Here is a 22,245-nt window from a genome sequence, read left to right on the forward strand (position 1 = left end):
TCTTTATATATTTATTTTCCTGATCCAGATGTAAAATGTACATAAAGTAGTAGTGCAGGTAGAGCTGGATACAATATACAGTGAAAAGCTCATTAAGGTTTTGGTTCAGAATTCAGTGTGACATCAAAAAGAATAATTTTCTCTCATGATGAAAATAATTAATAGCATTTCCCAGTATCTAAAAGAACTTTTATCAACATAGGATTTGAATGAGGGTTTGAATATAATTTAGAACCACTGATTCTCAGTTCTCTAGTTGAAACTGACTTCCTTGCAAGTTATTGAGATGATATCTTCCATGACAGACAGGTTGAGTGGATTGCAGAAGGAGAATGCTGCTAACTTGAGAGCCTTATGATTATATTACTCTGGCTGTATGCTTCATATTTATTAATTGCAATTGAATGTATTTTTCTTCAGTGGAATTTGGTTAAATATAGTGACATTGTCAGAGTGGTTTTGCCAGCCTAATTTAAATTTCTGGCAAGATTATTTTCAGTGTTTCCCTACCACGGTGCTATGGCAGGAGTAGATGATTTCCTACCTTGAAAGTGGTTGAAAAATAAATTTATGTTTATTTATTTTCTATTAGCAGTGTGCCAGGATAGAAGTTGAAGATTAGCAAGAGAAGGCTGATTTCAAGAGGTGGTGTCGGTCGTGGCTTTCTTTTTCACTGAGGTCTCCAGTCAGCGGGTTAATGGATGCCGGACTGAATTTCTCTAAAGGATCAGTTCACCGGTTATTGAAGGCAGTTCAGCCAGTGACAGTGTAATCATAAATGCACACTTTTAGGTGACTGTTGTTGGGAATTTTTTAGGTAGCACTTAGATGCTAATAATTGAGGCTTGGGTTGTCTTAGTGACCAAGAAATTTACTTTTTATTCCTTTCAGCATATCTTAAAATTTTGTAAAAGAAAAATTGTTCTTTTTAAGATTTGACTAATGTTACAAAGATACAAATCATTTATTTTACTACCTATAAACTGTTTCAGCCCACTGAAGAAAAGCTATGCTAATTTATATAGCTTTGACATTTTATAATTTTCATGATTTTTAGATAAAGGATTTTATATTTAAAACTTTAATAGTCTAGTCTGAGTTCATTTATCTTTAATTTTTGAAACGGGTAGAGTAATTCATAACAGTAATTTTATTCCTGTAATGTAATATTCACTTCAGTTCATTTGTGCATTAAAATTCCTTTAAGACCGTTATTAATGATTTATATAATGAAATGTCATATTAATCACAGAAGTTTTCACATTTTATTATTCTCTTCCATGTTAATACTATCTTTATGATCTCTATTAATGTTTTATATCCTCTAATTTCAATTATAAATCAAGAATATTTTCATGTTTTTGTTGGTATTTGCTTTTCAGGGGTGCCACCTTTAAAATTTTATGACTTTTTTCCCTACATATGCAATATAAAACATCTTTATTCATATAAAGGTAGTTAATTATGTCTTTGTTTATAGTAAACTTTCATTGACAAACTTATAGTTATAATATTTCTTTTCAAGCTCAAAGATTAGAACGGCTCCGAAAAGAGAGACAAAACCAGATCAAATGCAAAAATATTCAGTGGAAAGAAAGAAATTCTAAGCAATCAGGTAAATGGAAATCATTTTAATTCTTAATTTGAGATTTACATGTTTAGTTTATATTAACTTTTATTTTTATTCATCCTTTTAAATCTTCTGAACAGATACCTCTTGTATTTTGAGCTTTGAGCTCTTTCCCACTGAAGCTATATGCTCTTTAGGGCTTGTCATTTTGGCCACCCTTCACTCAGTCATGGGGAAGATGTGTGGAGGGGACACGGTGTATGGTAAAACTGTCATGCCAGTGCCCTGTTCTCAAGGCCAAGGAGTGCTTTGTCATTTCTTTACAAAAACAGTTCTCTATGATGGACTTCTGGGTAATGGATTTCTTTTGACTATTCCAACCTAGACTTTCCCTTGCCTCATTGCTGGCTTTAGTAATTAGTAAGTGTTTTTTGCACATATGCTAATTCTTTGTCTTTGGCTTAAAAACCATTGTGTTGCAGTATTAGTGTTTATCATATATTTAAAGGCTGACAATTACATAGTTTCAAAGCTTCAATATCAGAAGACTTAAATATTTTAATTGTTAAAATCCTGTTAAAATATTTTATAATGGCGATAGCATGTTTGCTTCCATGCCCTCCCAGCACCTCCCAGCACCATGTTGGCATGTAACAGTTGCCTAATAAATACGCGGGTACTTCAAAAAGTTCATGGGAAATGTGACTCAGAGTTTATTTTGGTACAAAATTTGAAATTTTTACATATAGGGGGGTTTTCAAAATGTTCATTGAAAGTATATATTATGGGCTGGCACCGCGGATCAATAGGCTAATCCTCCGCCTTGCGTCGCCTGCACACCGGGTTCTAGTCCCGGTCGGGGCGCCGGATTCTGTCCCAGTTACCCCTCTTCCAGGCCAGCTCTCTGCTGTGGCCCGGGAGTGCAGTGGAGGATGGCCCAAGTGCTTGGGCCCTGCACCCCATGGGAGACCAGGAGAAGCACCTGGCTCCTGCCTTCAGATCAGCACTGTGTGCCGGCCGCAGCACTGCGGCCATTGGAGGGTGAACCAACGGCAAAGGAAGACCTTTCTCTCTGTCTGTCTCTGTCATTGTCCACTCTTCCTGTCAAAAAAAAAAAAATATATATATATATATAATGAAAAAACTGTACATGGATTTCAAATTTTTTTGCACTAAAATAAACTTTGAATTCCATTTTTCCATGAAATTAAAAAAATTTTTTTTAATCTGAGAGGCAGAGAGACAGAGATAGACACACAGAGAGACAGAGAGACAGAGTTCTCACTGCCATCTGCTGGTTCATTCCCCAAATGCCCATAACAGCCAGGATTGGGCTGGGCCAACACCTGGAGCCAAGAATTCAATCTAGGTCTCCCATGCAGGAACCCTCGTCTTTGAGTAATCATTGCTGCCTTACAGGGTGCGCATTAGCAAGAAGCTGGAGTCAGGAGCTGGAGCCAGGTGTTGAACCCAGGTACTTTAATGTGGGATTCAAGTAGCGTAAATGCTAGGCTAACTGCTGGCCTCTCCATAACTTTTTGAAGTGCCCTCATATTTGTTGACTGGCTGGCTCCATTGCTACACAATAATTACACAGCTGACAATGGTTATTATGTTAGTAGCACCAGGCCTAGTGCTGTACTAGGCACTGGATCTGCACTGCCTGTGATGCAGCGGTCTTACAGAGCATGGGTAGTGGGTATTGTTGCTGTCATTTACAGGTGAGAGTGGCCTCAGAGACATTGATTAATTTGCTAAAATTGCAACTAGGAGGTGGAAGTGTGATAGTGCTGTGCTTTCTATCCAGCTTGTCTGCCTTTAAAGATCAGTCTCTTGATGCTAAGCCACGTCCAAAGTGCTTCTTGCTTTCCCCTATGATTATATCCTCAAGTAACCTACCTAGGTATGATTTTCTTACTGATTGCTTCCCAATAATGACTGTGTAGAACAGGAATCCTGTTCACTTCCTTTTCTTCTGTAATCTCACTCTATGACTTCTGTAGTTCTTGAATGGCTTTCATTTTGTCTTGATACTTTAAAAATCTCACTAGGCTGACCACTTTTTTTTTTTTTTTTTTTTTTGACAGGCAGAGTGGACAGTGAGAGAGAGAGACAGAGAGAAAGGTCTTCCTTTTTGCCGTTGGTTCACCCTCCAATGGCCGCTGCGGCCGGCGCATCTCACTGATCCAAAGCCAGGAGCCAGGTGCTTCTCCTGGTCTCCCATGCGGGTGCAGGGCCCAAGCACTTGGGTCATGCCTCCACTGCCAGCAGAGAGCTGGCCTGGAAGAGGGACAACCAGGATAGAATCTGGCACCCCGACCGGGACTAGAACCCGGTGTGCCGGCGCCGCAAGGCGGAGGATTAGCCCGTTAAGCCACGGTGCTGGCCTAGGCTGACCACTTCTATTGATTCAGTTAATTATTCTTTGGGTTGTATTTAGCACAATGTGAAAATATATTATTTATCTTATCAACTTTTTATATTTTTATATATTTGAATACAGTTCCTATTGATTTCTTAATGAGCACAGAGCCAGTTCATCCAAGCCTCCCTATCCCTCCTTCTACCATGTTTACCTTCTTCATTTCAATATCTTAAAAAGTTACAAGTTGGGGGACAGACATTGGCAGTGGTTAAATCACTATTTGGGATGCTCACATCCAATAATCAAGAGAGCCTGGTTTTAGAGTCCTGGCTCCTCAGCTTCTGATACAGCTGTCTGCTAATGCACACTCTGAGAGACAGCAAGTGATGGCTCAACTGGTTGGGTCCCTGTTACCCATGTGGGAGTCCTGGATTGAGTTCCTGGCTCCTGGCTTTTGCCTGACCCAGCCCTGGGCTGTTGTAGGTATTTGGGGAGTAAACCAGCAAATGCGAGATCTCGGTCTATCTTTCCCTCTCCCTTTCAAATAAAATGAAAATAATCAAATATAAAGTTTTTTTAAAAGGCTAAAATAAAGAATAGAGCACCTCAGATATAAGTACAATAATCCTTTTTACACTGTCAAAAGTTCATCAGCCTAAATGGCCCAATGGCCAAGGCTGACCAGGCCAAAGTCAGGAGCCTGGAACTCCATCTGGGTGGCAGGGGCCTAAGTACTTGGGTCATCATCTATTGCTTTCCCAGGCACATTAGCAGGGAGCTGGATGGAAAGTGGGGCAGCCAAGACTCAAACTGGAGCTCATATGGGATGCTTGGTGTCACAGGTGGCAGCTTAATCTGGTATACTACAACACTGACCCCTAGATAGTGAACAAGGCCAAGTCCATGCCCTTATGGGGTTTATATCCTAATGGGGAAACATAGTACACAAACTGGTGTAGAGAAGGACATAGCCAGTTGGGGTAGGCTAAAGAATGCTGGGGAGGGGTTTTGCTAGTTTATTTGGGGGAGTGGTCAGGAAAGGCCTCATTAAGAAGGTAAGGTTTTCTTTCTTTTTTTTTTTTTAAAGATTTATTTTGTTATTTATTTGAAAGTCAGAGTTACACAGAGAGAGGAAAGACAGAGAGAGAGAGAGAGAGAGAGAGAAGGGTCTTCCATCCACCAGTTTACTCCCCAATTGGCTGCAAATGGCCAGAGTTGTGCCGATCCGAAGCCAGGAGCCAGGGGCTTCTTCTGAGTCTCCCACATGGGTGCAGGGGCACACGGACTTGGGCCATCTACTGCTGCTTTCTTAGGCCATAGCAGAGAGCTGGATAGGAAGTGGAGCAGCCAGGACTCGAACCTGCGCCCATATGGTATGCCAGCACTGCAGGCAACAGCTTTACCTGCTGTGCCACAGTGCCAGCCCAAGTACTTAAGTGTTTTTATTTATTTTTTAAAATTTTTAAAAAGATTTTTCTTATTTATATGAGAGGCAGAGTTACAGACAGTGAAAGGGAGAGAGAGAGAGAAAGGTCATCTATCTGCTGGTTCACTCCCCAAATGGCCACAACAACCAGAGCTGAGCTGATCTGAAGCCAGGAACCAGGAGCTTCCTCCGGGTCTCCCACATTGGGTGCAGAGGCCCAAGCGCTTATGCCAGCTTCCACTGCTATCCCAGGCTATGGCAGAGAGCAAGATCGGAAGAGGAGTAGCCGGGACCAGAACCGGTGTCCATGTGGGATCCTGGCACTGCAGGCAGAGGATTAACCTACTGAGCCACAGTGCTGACCCCTTAAGTGGTTTTTTTTTTTTTTTTTTTTGACAGGCAGAGTGGACAGGGGGAGAGAGACAGAGAGAAAGGTCTTCCTTTTGCCGTTGGTTCACTCTCCAGTGGCCGCCGCGGCCGGCGTGCTGTGGCCGGCACACCGTACTGATCCGAAGCCGGGAGCCAGGTGCTTCTCCTGGTCTCCCATGTGGGTGCAGGGCCCAATAATTTGGGCCATCCTCCACTGCACTCCCGGGCCACAGCAGAGAGCTGGCCTGGAAGAGGGGCAACCGGGACAGAATCCGGCATCCCGACCGGGATTAGAACCCGGTATGCCGGCACCGCAGGCGGAGGATTAGCCAAGTGAGCCGTGGCGCCGGCCCCCTTAAGTGTTTTTAGCACATAAAAAAACTACAATACCATTACTCTCTAGAAAATTCTTTAATATTATCTTAATATTTGTTATTTTAAGTATATTTATAGTTTTAGCTATTATAAATAAGTAATCATTTATGTATTGTATAATATAAAGACATAATTCTATAATGTTCTCAAATCTCAAATATCAAAGTACTGTTCATATTTCATCAAGTATCTCAGTGTTTTGTTTTTTGTTTTTTTTTTTATTCTAATTGGTTTATTTAGGTTTGCATCTGAGGGCCACATATTACTTTTGGTTAATGTGTCTCATTTCCTTTATAATGTAGGTTCTTCTTCACCTTTTTTTCCTTGTAACTTACTTTTTGAAGAAACTGGTTGTCTTGTAGAATTTCATACATTTTTTATTTTGCTAATTGTATACTCACAGTTTCATTCAGTATGCCTCCCTGTTTCCTATAAACTTGTAGTTAGATCTAGAAACATCTCAGATTTGAAGTTGGCATTTTGTTGAGAATATATTTTGCATGTTATATACTTCATATTATATCAGGGAATGTAGAATGTCATTTTTGTGATATTGATAGCAGGATCAGGTGTTGTGTATTCATTACCAAGTTACTGCCGCTTTTTTACCTGATGGTGTTAATGGCCATTGTTGGGCATTACCTAGATGCATTATTTCATTAGGAGCTGCAAAGTAGTATTTCTAATTTTTTTTTTAGAAAAAGATTTATTTACTTATTTATTTGAAAGAGTGACAGAGAAGGGAGCGGAGAGGCAGTGAGAGAGAGAGGGAGAGAGAGAGAGCAAGCAAAACACTTTTGCTTGTTCACTTCCCAAATGGCTGCAACAGTGAGATCTGGGCCAAAGCAAAGCCAGGAGCCAGAAACTCCATCCAGGTCTGCAGTGTGGATGGCAGGGATTTGGGCAGTTGGGCCATCAAATCCTGCCTTCCCAGGGACATCAGCAGGAAGCTGGATCCAAAGCAGAGCAGCCAGGATTCAAATCAGCACTTCCATATGGGATGCTAGTGTAGCAAATGTTGCTTACCTCCTGGTACTACAGTTCTGGCCCCAGTGATTTCTCTCTTCATCAGTCATTCTTTATAACTCGCTTTACTGTAAAGAAGAACTGTTCCTAAATCTGTTACTTGGTTTCTTCTGATACAATGCCTGTAAGAAAAGCAGGATACATTCTGATTCTTTCTCTTTGTTAATAGCTTTCAGAATTATGAGTTTATTCTCTAGCATTCTATATAAATGACCAATGACAGTTTTCTTCCTTTGTGTAATTATGAACTCAATGATTTTTAAAGCATATTTGATATTTTTCAGTTCATTACAGTTGTTATTCTTTCTGATAATAAAGCTGTCTGTTCATGTAGTCAGTCCTTTCATATAGATTCTAATTCTATATGGATTCAATCTGAAGTTTGTAACTTATATTTTAAAAGACTAGTATTGGCTGGCTACTGTGTCAGTAAGAGATGGCATGGGGTATGGAAGTCAAGGGCAGAAACAGGATGGCCAGTTTGAAGGTGTTGGTGACTATAGAAGTGGCTCTGGTTATCTTCCGAAGGATCTGTTGATGGGTGGGATGCTGGCTATGAGGGAGAAGGGTCAGGATGACTCTCAAGTTCTTGGCCTAATAGGATGAGTTGCAGTTAACTGAGAAGTGGAAAACTGTGCAGGGATATGTTTGGGGGAAGGTTAGGAATGTAGTTATGGGTAGGTAAGATGTGAGATTCTGAGCAGATATCCCAGTGGAAGTGTCACCTAAAATATTGGATATATGAGTCTATTTTCAGAGAGTGTTTACTGCTAGAAATGAGCATTTGGGGGGCCGGTACTGTGGCGTAGTGGGTAAAGCTGCTGCCTGCAATGCCAGCGTCCCATATATGCCCTGGTTTGAGTCCTGTCTGCTCCACTTCCAATCCAGCTCCCTGCTAATGTGCCTGAGAAAGCAGTGGAAGATGGCCCAAGTGCCTGGACCCCTGCACCCACATGGGAGACCTGGATGAAGCTCTGGGCTCCTGGCTTTGACCTGGCCCAGCCCAGGAGCATCAAGGAGCTTTGAAGAGTGAACCAGCAGATTGAAGATCTCTTTCTCTCTCAGTGTGTGTGTGTGTGCGTGTGTGTGTGTCTGTGTGTCCTCTCTATATAACTCTTTCAAATAATTTTTTCAAAATTTTATTTATTTATTTGAGAGGTAGAGTCAGAGAGGGAGAAACAGAGAGAACGGTCTTCTATCTACTACTTAACTCCCCAGATGGCTACAATGGCTGGAGCTGAGCCAATCCAAAGCTAGGAGCTTCCTCTGGGTCACTCACATGGTGCAGGGGCCCAAGCACTTGGGCCATCCTCTATCGCTCTCCCAGGCCACAAGCAGAGAATTGGATTGAAAGAAGAGTAGGGAGGACATGAATTGGCACCCACATGGGATGCTAGCACCACAGGTAGAGGGCTAGCCTGCTACGCCACAGCACCAGCCCCAATAAATAAATAAATCTTAAAAAAAAAAAAAAAGAATATTATACTACTAAGGTTAAAAAAAGAAAAAGAAATGATCATTTTGAGTCCCCAGCATATAAAAGATACTTATTTAGGTTTTCCCTTTGTATTTATTTTTCTGTGTGTTTGTATGTTATACTCCACATGTAGTGGTATATCTATGTAGAGATTAGATATATAGATATTAAATATACAGTTTGATGACTTTTAACATTTTTAAAAACATTTATTTGTTTAAAAGGCAGAAAGAAACAGAGAGAAAGAGAGTAAGAGCTCTAATCTGCTTGTTCACTCTCCAAATGCCCACAAAGATTGAGTGTGCCGTGCTGAAGTTGGGAGCCAGGAACATAATCCCGGTCTCCCACATGGGTTATAGGAGCCCAAGTACTTGAACCACCGCTGTTGCCTTCTAGGCTCCACATTAGCAGGAAGCTGGTGCCAAGAGTCAGAGCCAGGGGCCGGTGCTGTGGCACAGGTTAATCCTCCGCCTGCTGTGCTGGCTTCCCATATGGGCACCGGTTCTAGTCCTGGCTGTTCATCTTCCCATCCAGCTCTCTGCTATGGCCTGGGAAAGCAGTGGAAGATGACCCAAGTCCTTGGTGCCCTGCACCCGCATGAGAGACCTAGAGGAAGCTCCTGGCTCCTGGCTTTGGATCCGCGCAGCTCTGGCCTTTGTGGCCATTTGGAGAGTGAACCAGCGGATGGAAGACTTTTCTCTCTGTCTCTCCCTCTCACTGTCTGTAACTCTACCTCTCAAATAAATAAATAAAAAATCCTTAAAAAAAAAAAAGTCAGAGCCAGACACTGAACCCAGGTATTCCAGTGTGGAATGCAGGTGTCTTAATTGGCTTCTGACCCACTCGGCTAAGTGCCTGCCCCTGTGCAATCACTCTTGGCAGATGTGTACACTGGTGTAACTAGCATCCTGGTCAGCTAAGTGCAATTCCATCTCCCCAGTAAGTTCCCTTGGTGTTTCTTCCTAGTCGGTGTATGCCCCAAAGGCAACCATTATTCTAATACATATCACTACACTTCAGTTTTCTCTCTTATGGGTAGTAGTAGCCTGGACACAATCACCAAGGATGTAAATGTAGAAGGAGAAAGGAAGAGGACCAAATACTGAGCGGTGGGAAGTGCCAGTGATCTGAGGAAGAGGTGAGAAGAGTCACTTGGCAATGAGGGTGAGGACGTTAGGTGGACATCACAGGGTGTGCTTACACAAACTAAGGTGGCTACAGTACAGTCTTTGGAACCACTGTCATATATGCCGTTCCTTGCTGACTGGAACTGTCATGTGGAGTGTGGCTGGATGAATACAGGGTTTGGTCTGATCTGTGGTTTCAGACATCTACTGGGGGTTCTTAGAGTGCATGCCCCACAGATAAGTGGAGCCTCCAGTAGTTTTCTCCTGATTAGCCACTTAAATCTATAGGAACTCATTTGATAAATTTATCTCATCAATCTGTTGAAACAGTAGTTTTAGTTACATTTTTTAGTCACAAGTTATTTAAAGGTTTTAAAGTTCTTTTGATTTGACTTTGTCAAGACTGCAGTGCTTTGAACTTATTCATTGCAGATGTAAACATCTTTGATTTATTTAAAAAGCTTAACTATGGATATTTTCTAATACTCAAAAAATGAAGAAGAAGGCTATAGTGACCCTGAGTACTTATCATCTAACTACCATCTCTATCAAAATGCAGATTGATTTAGAGAATTAGATGATCTTTGGGAAGATATAGAACTAACTTGTTTTGATTCATTAATGAATATCAAGAAGATTCTGATTTAATAATAACTTAATCTGAATTGCTTCAATCATTATTATTTTTGAAAGGCAGAGTGGACAGTGAGAGAGACAGAGAAAGGTCTTCCTTTTGCCGTTGGTTCACCCCGCAATGGCCGCCGCGGCCGGCGCACCACGCTGATCCGAAGGCAGGAGCCAGGTGCTTCTCCTGGTCTCCCATGGGGTGCAGGACCCAAGCACTTGGGCCATCCTACTCTGCACTCCCGGGCCATAGTAGAGAGCTGGCCTGTAAGAGGGGCAACTGGGACAGAATCCGGCGCCCCGACCAGGACTAGAACCTCAGGCGGAAGATTAGCCAAGTGAGCCGCAGCGCCGGCCTCAATCATTGTTTTATTTGTTCATTCATGCAGCAAAATTTACTAAGGATCTACTTTGTTCGTTAATGCCTAATGGCCAAGAGGCTCAGTTGGATACAAAACCTAGCTCTCTGCCACTTTATAGCTGATAGCCTAGGGCTAATCAAAATGTTCTAAGTTTCCACACTGAAAAAATTGAAGTAATGCTTGCATCTGTGTAATAGATGTGTTATGAGAATTAAACTAGTTACATTGACCTGAACAATTAATGTTAGCTACTGTTACACATATTCTCTCTCTCCTCCTCATCTCTGTCATCCAGATTTCGTGCTTGGTGCCATTGGATTGTGTGAAAGGAGTAAGCTGTGATCCTTCACCTTGAGGAATTAGAACTCCAAACTCCTGTAGTATGAAAGCCTTGAGAGGTCTTTGAGATTGTCTAGTTTGACAAGCCCAGGGAAGTTGACTGAATTGTCCAGTTTCACCCAACTAACTGTACTTGGCAAAGCAAGGCAAAGGCTCCGCTTTCCTGGCAGTGAATGCTCCTCTTACAGAAAGGCCACTGTGTTGCTCTGAGGCTTCCCCTTCCCTAAGCCCTGGTCCTTCCAGATTGACAACCCTGGCACAGCAGCGTGCAGACATCAAAGCACACATCAGACCTGAGCCCGTCCCTGGATTCTTCTACCTTCACTCTGAGGGGGACTTTTTAGGCAAGGTGCACAAGCCATCTCTCTCTGTAATCACAAATATGTTTTTATCTTCCTCTTATGTCACAGCCCAGGAGTTAAAGTCACTGTTTGAAAAAAAATCCCTCAAAGAGAAGCCTCCAAGTTCTGGAAAGCAGTCAATTTTATCCGTACGCCTGGAGCAGTGCCCTCTGCAGCTGAATAACCCCTTTAATGAGTATTCCAAATTTGACGGCAAGGTAAGTGATAGAGACTTTGTCCTTTCAATGGAACTTCTCTCCCTCTCTCTCTCCCTCCCTCTTCCTCCTTATCTCCCTCTCCCTCCCTCTCTCTCTCCCACCCCCCTCCTTCTTCCTCTCTCGCTTTCCCCCTTTCTCCCTCTCTCTGTCCATGTTTCTCCCGGTCTCTTTATGTTTGTCTTAGATATCTGAGGACTATTTGAATTCTCTCAAATATATAGAGATATACAGACAGGGGGTAGTTTGACTGATTTATTTATCTGTGGTATCTGAAGTATACATGGGTGTTTGGGCTAGTTGCATTGTGATTAATCAAGATCCACTTGTGTCAAGAAAGCCGAGAAAGTGGTGCTGAGAGGCAATTTGCATTGTCTTATCTGATTCTTTATTGTAACTACAGAAATTGTTGAAGTTTCTTCAGTTCACAAATCTAGGCTGTTACTTCGCATTTCAGTATTTCACTGTAAGGGTATTTTGTTTAACACTTGCCGTGGAGGATGACTGTCTTTTTTTTTTTTTTCTTATTCTCACAGTTTACTGTTATAAAATTTAAATGGTCATATTTTTTTTTAAAAAAAATGGCCACTGTTTGAAGTGTGGCAGCCCCCCCCCCCCCCTTCCCTGACATTCTGTGTCTCTGTGCTGAGCTAAGCGGGCCTTTTTCAGGAGACAGTAACAGTTGATTTTTATATTTATTGCCATTATGTTTTCTGCCTGGCAGTGGTGTGGGGGTGCTGAGTGATAGCTTGTTGCCTGGAGGGGTTGTACACAATTTGTCTTATTTCAACACTATTGCAATTAATAAACACACAGCTCTTTGCTTGTGTTTGCATTTTTGTTATTCATGTGCTGGTTCTGTCAGTTGTCATCTTTGAGCAAAGAGGTATTTTTCTCTTTGAAACACTTTCACCCCAGACAGTTCAGCGTGTTTGCATCGGTTTTAGTACGCATGTGTGGCTGTTGGCACAAGAGGTTGTTGATGTCTGTGGGAAAGCAGAGCAAGAACCAGAAACAAGATGCGTGAATAACATAAAGATCCTAAAGCACTCAAGAGTTTCCTCCACAAAATCATGTGAAAGCACTTTTAGTAAATTGTAGCGGGGTTGGTGGAACGCTTCTCTGTAGGCTGCCCGCCTGCCTTACCTGATTCTCCTTGTGAAATGTAGGCGAGGGAAGGGAATGGGGTTTCTCCTCAGGGACCGCACTGTCAGCCTCAGGAAAATGCTGAATTGGACTTCACAGGACTTAAAAAAAATACAGTGGATTCATTTAGATTTGTGAGAATTTGTTGCTGGGATTAGGAGACATTGCTGGAATTTGTTTGCTTCTATTGCCCAATACCATCTCATTGTTTGAGGATGTAATTGCTGGAATAATAATATGTGATAATGTTTGTATGCTAACAGAATAGCACAGACCTTTTAAATAGAAATTTCTGTATACCATTAGACTGTATTATTAATTTCCTAGATTTGAATTTATCAGGCAGCCATGGACTCTGCTTGGAATATATATCTAACTTCTGAAGTGACAGATTTTTTTTTTAAGTAAGCCATTTCATCAGTCACAAAGGAATTTTATTTACTAGATATGTGTTTACACTTAAGATTCTCTGTGCTTTTGTCGCAGCAAATCTGTGATTTGCAAAGGATGTGAACATGAAGCAGTCACCATTACATATTGATTAAGAAAGATTTATGTATCGATAAGTCTATCTTACGATGTAATGCTGCTTTATTATTATTTTACATATTACAGTTGCTAAAATACAATTAAACCTGTGTTCTCATCTATTATTTAATATTGATGCATTTGGCAGATATGTAATGAAAGTGGCTAATATTTGAAAGATATTGTACCATACATATTAAATTAGTCTTTCTTTATCTTTCTGAAATGCATCAATATGATATTCAATGACATCTCAATGATTAATAGAGAATTATACTTGAGTCAAGCCTTTTTGTAACCTAGAAATTAAAATGACTATTCAAATAACACCTCAAAATGATCAAATTAGCATTTTGTGATTGCATAATAATGGGATTGTAGTAGTTAGAACGGTAGCATGGATGCCTCTAGAGTTAAGATCATGTCAACCCCTTGATAATAAAGCCTTTTCCGTGCAAGTCGACTTTAATAATTTCCAGATTGATTCTCCCCATAAATCATCTGACATTTAGCACTAAATTTTTGTTACAGTTGTAACTTAAAATTTTTTTTTTCAGCTCATAGTTAAGGAATGAAGTGAGTGTTTTGTTTTAGTCATTGGAATGCTACTATTTTTTTTTGCCCAAATTGTAAAGGTTTTCCTATGTATTTTGATGCTTCTTTATTGTGTGTGTGTGTATGAGTATGTGTGTGTAAGATTTGTTAAAGCCACTAAAATCCTTGCAGGTTTTTTTTTTCTCCTGCAAATATTCACAGTGCTTTTCTTGGGAATAACGCTTGCCTTATTTACATAATTAACTGAGTTGCTTAGGTCTCCTGGGCACATGGTACATAATTGGGGAGAGAAGGGGACAGGGAAGAGTTTGGGGTCTAATTAAATATGCTAAAAAACTACTTAATTATGTATTTCCTCAAGAGACTGCTGTGAGATCTTCCTTAAGATTAAACTAGTGTTAGATCTGAAAAAAAGAGTTTTGCTTTTGGTATAGCTTTACCAACTGCATGGTAGCTAGGCAAGCATATCTAGTGTCCTTAATAGTTTTTGCCAGCTGGTTGTTGGTTTTATTTTTAAAGGGTCTCTTAGCTATTGTATGAAAATTAGGAAAGCATTTCAGTTAGTTTTTGGTTCCTGTAACTGGTTAATCATTTATTAATTTTTTTATTATGGCTGGTTAATAATTTAAAGTTTTTAAAAAATTTATTTGAAAGAGAGTATGTGTTGGGGAGGGAGAGATTATCTGCTGGTTTACTCCCAAAATGCCCGAAACAGCTGGGTCAGGGCAGGCTGGAGCCAGGAATACCATCCAGGTCTCCCACATGGGTGGCAGAAACCCAAATACTTGGACCATCATGTGCAGCCTTTCAGGCCCATTAACCGGAAACTGGATTGTTCAAGTGCAGTGTAGCCAGGACTCAAACTGGCACTCTGATATTGCATGTGGACTTCCCAAGCAACATCTTAACTGCTGTGCCAAATGCCTGTCCAGGTTAATATATATATATATTTTTGACAGGCAGAGTTAGGCAGTGAGAGAGAGAGACAGAGAGAAAGGTCTTCCTTCCATTGGTTCACCCCGCAAATGGCCGCTATGGCCAGCGTGCCATGCCGATCCAAAGCCAGGAGCCAGGTGCTTCCTCCTGGTCTCCCATGTGGGTGCAGGGCCCAAGGACCTGGGCCATGCTCCTCTGCCTTCCCGGGCCACAGCAGAGAGCTGGATTGGATGAGGAGCAACCAGAACAGAATCCGGCACCCCAGCCGGGACTAGAACCTGGGGTGCTGGCGCCGCAGGCAGAGGATTAGCCAAGTGAGCCGCGGTGCCAGCCAAGATTAATATTTTAAGACATAAGATTGAGAGGGAAAGGCTGTATGTAGGCTTATGCTTTGTTGTGATTTGACAATTTGATGGGTCAGTTTTACTATTACATTTATAGTATTTCTATGGCAAGTCAGTGATGTTATCTGTGACCTGCTTAGATCCATAGATTATTAATAACTCTGTTTACTGATCATTTGTAAAAACAGTTTTAGGGGTGCTTTGATCAGATGAGGCTGAACCAGACTCAGCGATGTGCTGAATTCTTTAACATTGTTGAGAACAGGAGCTCTGAATAGCCTCCTTACAAAACAAAATCTCTCATGTAGAGGTCAGAACTTCCCTGTGACTGTTTTTCTGATTTCACTTTATTTGAGAAGTGTTGGTTGTGATGAGTTGCTGCATTGAGGTGATAGGAAGTGAGCTCTGCTGATCACCAGTAAACACTCAGCACTGATGGAATTACTGTGGAATATGTGACTTTTCTATCCTCCTTCTCCACTTGTTTCAAATGAGGTCACGTTTTAAGAAGTCAATCTGGGCCGGCGCCGCGGCTCAGTAGGCTAATCTTCCGCCTTGTGGCGCCGGCACACCGGGTTCTAGTCCCGGTCGGGGCACTGATCCTGTCCGGGTTGCCCCTCTTCCAGTCCAGCTCTCTGCTGTGGCCAGGGAGTGCAGTGGAGGATGGCCCAAGTGCTTGGGCCCTGCACCCCATGGGAGACCAGGAGAAGCACCTGGCTCCTGCCATCGGAACAGCACGGTGCGCCGGCCGCAGCGTGCCTACCGCGGTGGCCATTGGAGGGTAAACCAACAGCAAAGGAAGACCTTTCTCTCTGTCTCCCTCTACTGTCCACTCTGCCTGTCAAAAATTAAAAAAAAAAAAGTCAGTCTAGGCCAGCATCACGGCTCACTTGGCTAATCCTCTGCCTGCGGCGCCGGCACACCGGGTTCTAGTCCGGTTGGGGCGCCGGATTCTGTTCCAATTGCCCCTCTTCCAGGCCAGCTCTCTGCTGTGGCCCAGGAGTGCAGAGGAGGATGGCCCAAGTGCTTGGGCCCTGCACCCGCATGGGAGACCAGGAGGAAGCACCTGACTCCTGGCTTCGGATTGGTGCAGCTCGCCGGCCGTAGTGGTCATTTGGGGGGTGAACCAATGGAAGGAAGACCTTTCTCTCTGTCTCTCTCTCTCGCTGTCTAACTCTGCCTGTCAGAAAAAAAAAATATGTCAATCTAGGGGCCAGCACTGTGGCATAGCAGGTAGAGCTGTCGCCTACAGTGCCGGCATCCTATATGGATGCCCGTTCGAGTCCCGGCTGCTCCACTTCTGATCCAGCTCTCTGCTATGGCCTGAGAAAGCAGCAGAAGATGGCCCATGGTCTTGGGCCCCTGCACCTGCGTGGGGGACCTGGAAGAAGCTCCAGGCTCGTGGCTTCAGATTGGCACAGCTCTGGCTGTTGCGGCCAATTGGGGAGTGAACCGGTGGATGGAAGAACTCTTTCTCCCTCTGCCTCTCCTTCTCTCTCTAACTCAGCTTTTCAAATAAATAAATAAATCTTTAACAAAAAATCTTAAAAAAAAAAGAGTCTATCCCTTGCCATACCATGCCTTATCACTTATTTGAGAAACTTGCTAGTATAGCATATAACTGTTCTGGTCAAATATGCATCATTAGATCATCAGAAGTTCAAGTACCTATTTCTTGTCAATGCAATTACTAAGGAGTGATACTGCTTATCTTTGTGTCCTCTCAGTCAGGTTTTTCACCTCTCTGAACCTGCGTTTCTCTACCCCTGGAAGGAGGTGGCATCCCAAAGCTTGTGAGACCATCAGATAGGGTGATGCTAGGGTAAAGCACTCGGTGTGTTGAGAGACAGCTTAATGTAGCAGTGCTGACCTAGTCAGCTGACCTCTTCTCTCAAGCCCTCAGTGTGAATCCTGGTGACTCAATTTAGCGTGTGACTTGAGGCCAGTTACTTAACCTCAGTGAGGCTTGATGGAGGTCAGGACACACTTCCCCAGAATGTGGCACCTGAGTATTACCAGCTGAAAAAACCTGAGAAGGGGGCCGGCGCCGCAGCTCAACAGGCTAATCCTCTGCTTTGCGGCGCCGGCACACCGGGTTCTAGTCCCGGACAGGGCGCCAGATTCTGTCCTGGTTGTCCCTCTTCCAGGCCATCTCTCTGCTGTGGCCAGGGAGTGCAGTGGAGGATGGCCCAAGTGCTTGGGCCCTGCACCCCATGGGAGACCAGGAGAAGCACCTGGCTCCTGCCTTCGGATCAGCGTGGTGCGCCGGCCGCGGCGGCCATTGCGGGGTGAACCAACGGCAAAAGGAAGACCTTTCTCTCTGTCTCTCTCTCTCACTGTCCACTCTGCCTGTCAAAAAAAAACAAAAAAACGAAAAAAAAAAAAAAAACTGGGAAGAGATGGGAAGGGCTCCTTGATCTTCCCTCACCCTTCCCACCACTGGTCACAAGGCCCCACGAGAGAGAGAAAGGAGCATCTTGGGCCCCGCAGAGATGGAGTGTCACCGAGCGGAATTGGAAGGAACAGGCCTTGCTGAGCGCCCTCTGTTTACTGCAATGGCTCCTCACCTTCTGTCCTGTTCTCAGAGACTCTCCCTTCGCAGACCCGGCGTCAGACGCTCAGTGTTAACTGTGTCACGGTGGGGAGCGGATCATCACTTTTCTTGTGAAGGCTCTGCATCACATTACTTTTATATTACATTTCTGTGCTTTTCTAGTGTTAATCTTTTTCACAGGGTCAACAGCTGAGAATTGAGAAGGGTAGAAGGAAAAAATATCTTTCTCCTCTATAAGCTGCAGTCCTTGTATTTGGAATGGAATGGTGATGTGTCTTCCTCGTGAGGGGGGAAGGAGATGGACGAATCCTGTTTAACCCAGCATGAAACATATAGGGAGCACCCCGCAAACGCCTCATTTCTGTTGCTTTCTCTTCTTGGGGATGGGGCTGGGCTGTGAACTGGCACAGCCTCTCCTGTGTACTTCATTTCCTGTTGACAGGATTGAGTGAGAAGAAATGTGATCTTAACACCAGGATTTTAGAATAGTATCCTTAAGCCAGATGTGTGCATGCTGGGTGAAGGTCTGCCTATTGAAGTTCCAGGTGTCCAGTGGAGCTTTGGCCTTCAGTTTCAACAGGAAGTTTGAGCCAAGTGATTTCTGCTTTTTGTTCTGTTTTTCTTGATGAAGGCTATTTTTCAAACATCTGGTCAAAAGGTAGTTGGACATTAGTGATTGGTTGGTAGTTTACTGAAATGTTAAGTATTTTTACCTGTTTTACTTAGCTAAACACTACTCTGTAAACATAAGGGAATGTTCGCCTTGACAAGCAACTTAAAAAGCCTAACCAAGCCTGATTCTTACAGTCGACTGTGACTTTGATTGTGTTAACTTGTTAGAAGGTAACCATTTCTCTGTTAGAAACTGTTTCAACAGGGAAGCTACAGAAAGCATGGGGGAAGGGATAATTCATGAGTGCTAATTGCTTGGCTGTTAATTTTCATAAGTGTTGATAGAAGCAGTTCCTTAAATTAAACTTTGTTTAAAATGTATCAGGGGAAATATTCCACAATGTCGAGCCTGAAGTGAAAATTAATATGAATGCTGTGGCAATTAACACATACTGGTTAATAGCTTTTAGCAGCATTTTGGGATGATAGTCCTTAAATACATTTTTGCATGCTGCTCTTGTTTCAGCATTGTTCCAGTCTATGTCTGGATAATTATGAACAAATGTTTTCTGTGATCATTGGCATTAAATAGCTCTTTTCAAAGAAAGTCACTTAAAACTTTGCAGAAAAGCATGAAGCCACTGAAAAATGTTGCAAACTCAGAAAAGGTCAGCAAATTGAGATCATCTTAAAAAAAAAAATTGCCCTTAGAGGAAAATGCTCCTCATTTGAACTTGGAAAATTTGCCATTGTCATGGAAACAGTCCCTTCTAAGATAGTAAGCTCTTTTAGCATCAGGAGCTGTTTCCAGAAAACCATAGTCTGAACTTTCCAGGGTTGCCTGTTTCTGCACAGCAGCTTCTGCTCACTACTGCTAGAGTTGAGGCACTGGCCTTGCGTGGAGGGACCTGGCCTTCCTTTCCCTTCTCTTGTCCAGGCTGGCCTACTTTGCAGCCAGAAAACAAGGTGGTCGAGAATCTCATCTTCATCCTCACTCCTCTCAGAGTTCTCCTGAGGTTCAAGGTACATGCCCACAGCGCTGTGGCATAGCAGGTAAAGCCGCCGCCTGCAGTGCTGGCATCCCATATGGGTGCTGGTTTGAGTTTTGCTGCTCCACTTCTGATCCAGCTCTCTGCTATGGCCTGGGAAAGCAGTAGAAGATGGCCCAAAACCACCCACGTGGGAGACACGGAAGAAGCTCCTGGCTCCTGGCTTTGGATCAGCCCAGCTCCGGCTGTTGCAGCCATTTGGGGAGTGAACCAGTGGATGGAAGAACTCTCTTTCTCTCTCTGCCTCTGCCTCTCTGTAACTCTGCCTTTCAATAAATATCTAAATCTTAAAAAAAAAAAAAATGTGCCGAATATCTATTGGCAACCCCCATCCTTACACTATCAAAAGTCTTTGCTTTTTACTTGTTTTTTTGATTTTTCTTTGTCTGCCTTGTATCTGGAGGACTGTGGATTTTAGCACAGGCACACACTGACATGAAGTCCCATAGTAGGTCACAGTAGCTAGCAGAGCTCATGCTTTTCTGTTGGTGAGTTTTACAGAATGTATGAATATCGTCGTGAATGTACTGTCTGTCTGAATCCTGCTTCAGCCCACTGTGGCTGTATCTAAGTGACAGGGAGTCAAGTTGTATCTAGTATCATGCACGCTAGTGTCCCCCTCCCCCTGGGATGTTGGCCCCAAGCCTCTGGTGGGAGGGGTGCCATGTCTGTAGCAGTTATCAAGCCGCCAATTGGATCTATGCTGTGGGGGTGCCCTGGCTGTGGTGTGAGAGTCACTGGCCCCACCACTCCACAGCACAACCACCTGGGTCCCATAGAGATGGCCTCTGTTTCCTCTTTTCCAAACCCCAAAAGTTTGCTTCCTCCCCAACTGAGAAGGGATCTCGAGACTCCTGAGTCAGAGGCCATGGAGCTCTCTTCCTGCCCAGCTGTGTAGATGACACTGCAGTGAGGGTGGGGACCAAGGCTGTTGCTGCTACTTGGAAATCCCTGCCTCTTGTAGATCCAGCCTTAATCATCCACTGTCATCCTAGTACTAGTAGATCCTGCACAAAGGAGCTATCAGAGTTCCTACTGTGAGGAAACGAAACAATGAGAATAGTGTTACCAAAGATCATGAAATACCACGTAATGTCTACATTTTGCCATTGAGTTGAGTACATCCTTAGAAAACTGAATGTAACAAAAACCTAGGACATTTTTGGAAATTGTTAGGCTTCTAACAACTTTGTGTGAATTTTTATCAAGCACTGTTTTATGAACTATGTAAAACGTTATAAAAATGTAAAATAAAAAGCCCGTGTTTTAAGTTAGGAGCTGTTTGTCTCACTCTCCCATGGACTTGGTGCTTTTTGCAGTTGAGGCAGATGACAGGTGTCATTTCAGAAAATACAGGATTGTGATTCTTGGAGGTTAGGGACTAAGAGGTAAGACATAGGGGTATTTTTGTTGTAATAAGATTTTTGCTGTAGTACTACCTCTTCCTAGCAAATTAATTGCCAGGTTAGTAGAGGAATTCTGGTTGGAATGAAACACGGAGGTCCCAGGGAAAGCCCAGGAGATGGCCCTGTGGGTGTGGTGGCGATTGGGGACTGGCAGTGTTTTCGTTCAGCCTCCTCATCTGGGCTACCTTGCTCTGCGTGATTTGCAGTAGACATTTTCTTGTCCTTCAAAGAACTAGGCCTTGATTTTATTATCTTAAAGACAGAGAAATTAAATAGTTGAGGATCAGCCAGATGGGCATAGAATCCAGGGACTGATGATTCTCAGAATTTTTATTTTGAGTCTTCATGCAGGACTGCAAGGCCATGTGGCTGGAAGGATCGTAGACATGGAATCAGAGATGTGTCAGCCCTGGCTGTGCCACTCCTCTTCTGGGCGGGGACTAGTCATGCTCTGGCCCAGGAGCCCTGGCTTCTGTGTGCTTAGAAACAGGAATGTGCCTTAGATCTCTTGGATTCCTTTTGACTTTGAGCTTCCATAGTTTTGTTATGAGGGAGATGATTGTCATCAGTGACACACAAGAGTCAGAGCTTTGAACACTTGAATTCTTGAAGGGAAAAGCAATGTATGAATTGGAATTTTCCTCTGAAGTTGGAGGGAGTGTTACCTGCCTTTTTTTTTTTTAAATAAAGATTTATTTATTTATTTATTTATTTGAAAGTCAGAGTTACATAGAGAAGGAGAGACAGAGAGAGAGGTCTTCCATCTGCTGGTTCACTCCCCAATTGGCTGCAATGGCAGGAGCTGCGCCAATCCGGAGCCAGGAGCTTCCTCAAGGTCTCCCACGTGGGTGCAGGGGCCCAAGGACTTGGGCTGTCTTCTACTGCTTCCCCAGGCCATAGCAGAGAGCTGGATGGGAAGTGGAGCAGCCAGGACTTGAACTGGTGCCCATATGGGATGCCGACTCTGTAGGCGGCAGCTTTACCTACTCCGCCACAGCTCCAGCCCCACCTTTTTTTTTTTTTTTGCTGGGGAAACGGGCTGAGTGGAAAGTGTTGCTCTAGCTGGGACTCAGCTCCTTTTTTCTTATTTCAGGGCCAGAGCTGTCTTCCTTTGAGTCTTTTACAGTCATTGCTATGAGGAAGACAAAAGCATGTGTTAATATTTGGAAATTTTTCAAAATTTAAAAACAAAAGGTTTTTTCCTTTACCCGTGGACTTAAACTCTGAAACACTCATTTAGATATTATTGTCAGTTATGTGTGTTGAGTAACTTAACTGCATCTTCTAAGCTTCAATTTCCTTATCTGTAATAAAAAGCAATAATGAGAACTGTGTTAGGGAAGTGAGGGGTACTTTACATATCGAATCTAGCATATGGCCAGCGAAGGTTTGTTTCTTTCCAGTGATCTTCCTGTGTGCACAGTGGACTCTCCCATATACTTCCACCCATCCAACAGAGTATTTGTAAGCTCTCAGTATACTGTCTCATTGCAAGCATG

The 22,245-nt window shown here is 43.1% G+C and overlaps 1 protein-coding gene across 5 annotated transcripts in view; it reads left to right on the forward strand.

The window, feature by feature from the left end:
- MAPKAP1 (MAPK associated protein 1) overlaps positions 1-22,245 on the forward strand; it is a 268,601-nt gene that overhangs the window by 44,401 nt on the left and 201,955 nt on the right. For 4 of the 5 annotated variants that reach the window (XM_062207532.1, XM_062207530.1, XM_062207533.1 and 1 more), the window contains 2 exons: positions 1,526-1,615; positions 11,471-11,619. In XM_062207532.1, coding sequence (XP_062063516.1) covers positions 1,526-1,615; positions 11,471-11,619 — 239 coding nt within the window. The remainder of the gene's footprint in view (positions 1-1,525; positions 1,616-11,470; positions 11,620-22,245) is intronic. The other variant, XM_062207534.1, reaches the window with a different exon arrangement.

This window comes from Lepus europaeus, chromosome 12, assembly GCF_033115175.1.
Source record: "Lepus europaeus isolate LE1 chromosome 12, mLepTim1.pri, whole genome shotgun sequence".
Taxonomy (NCBI): Eukaryota; Metazoa; Chordata; class Mammalia; order Lagomorpha; family Leporidae; genus Lepus; species Lepus europaeus.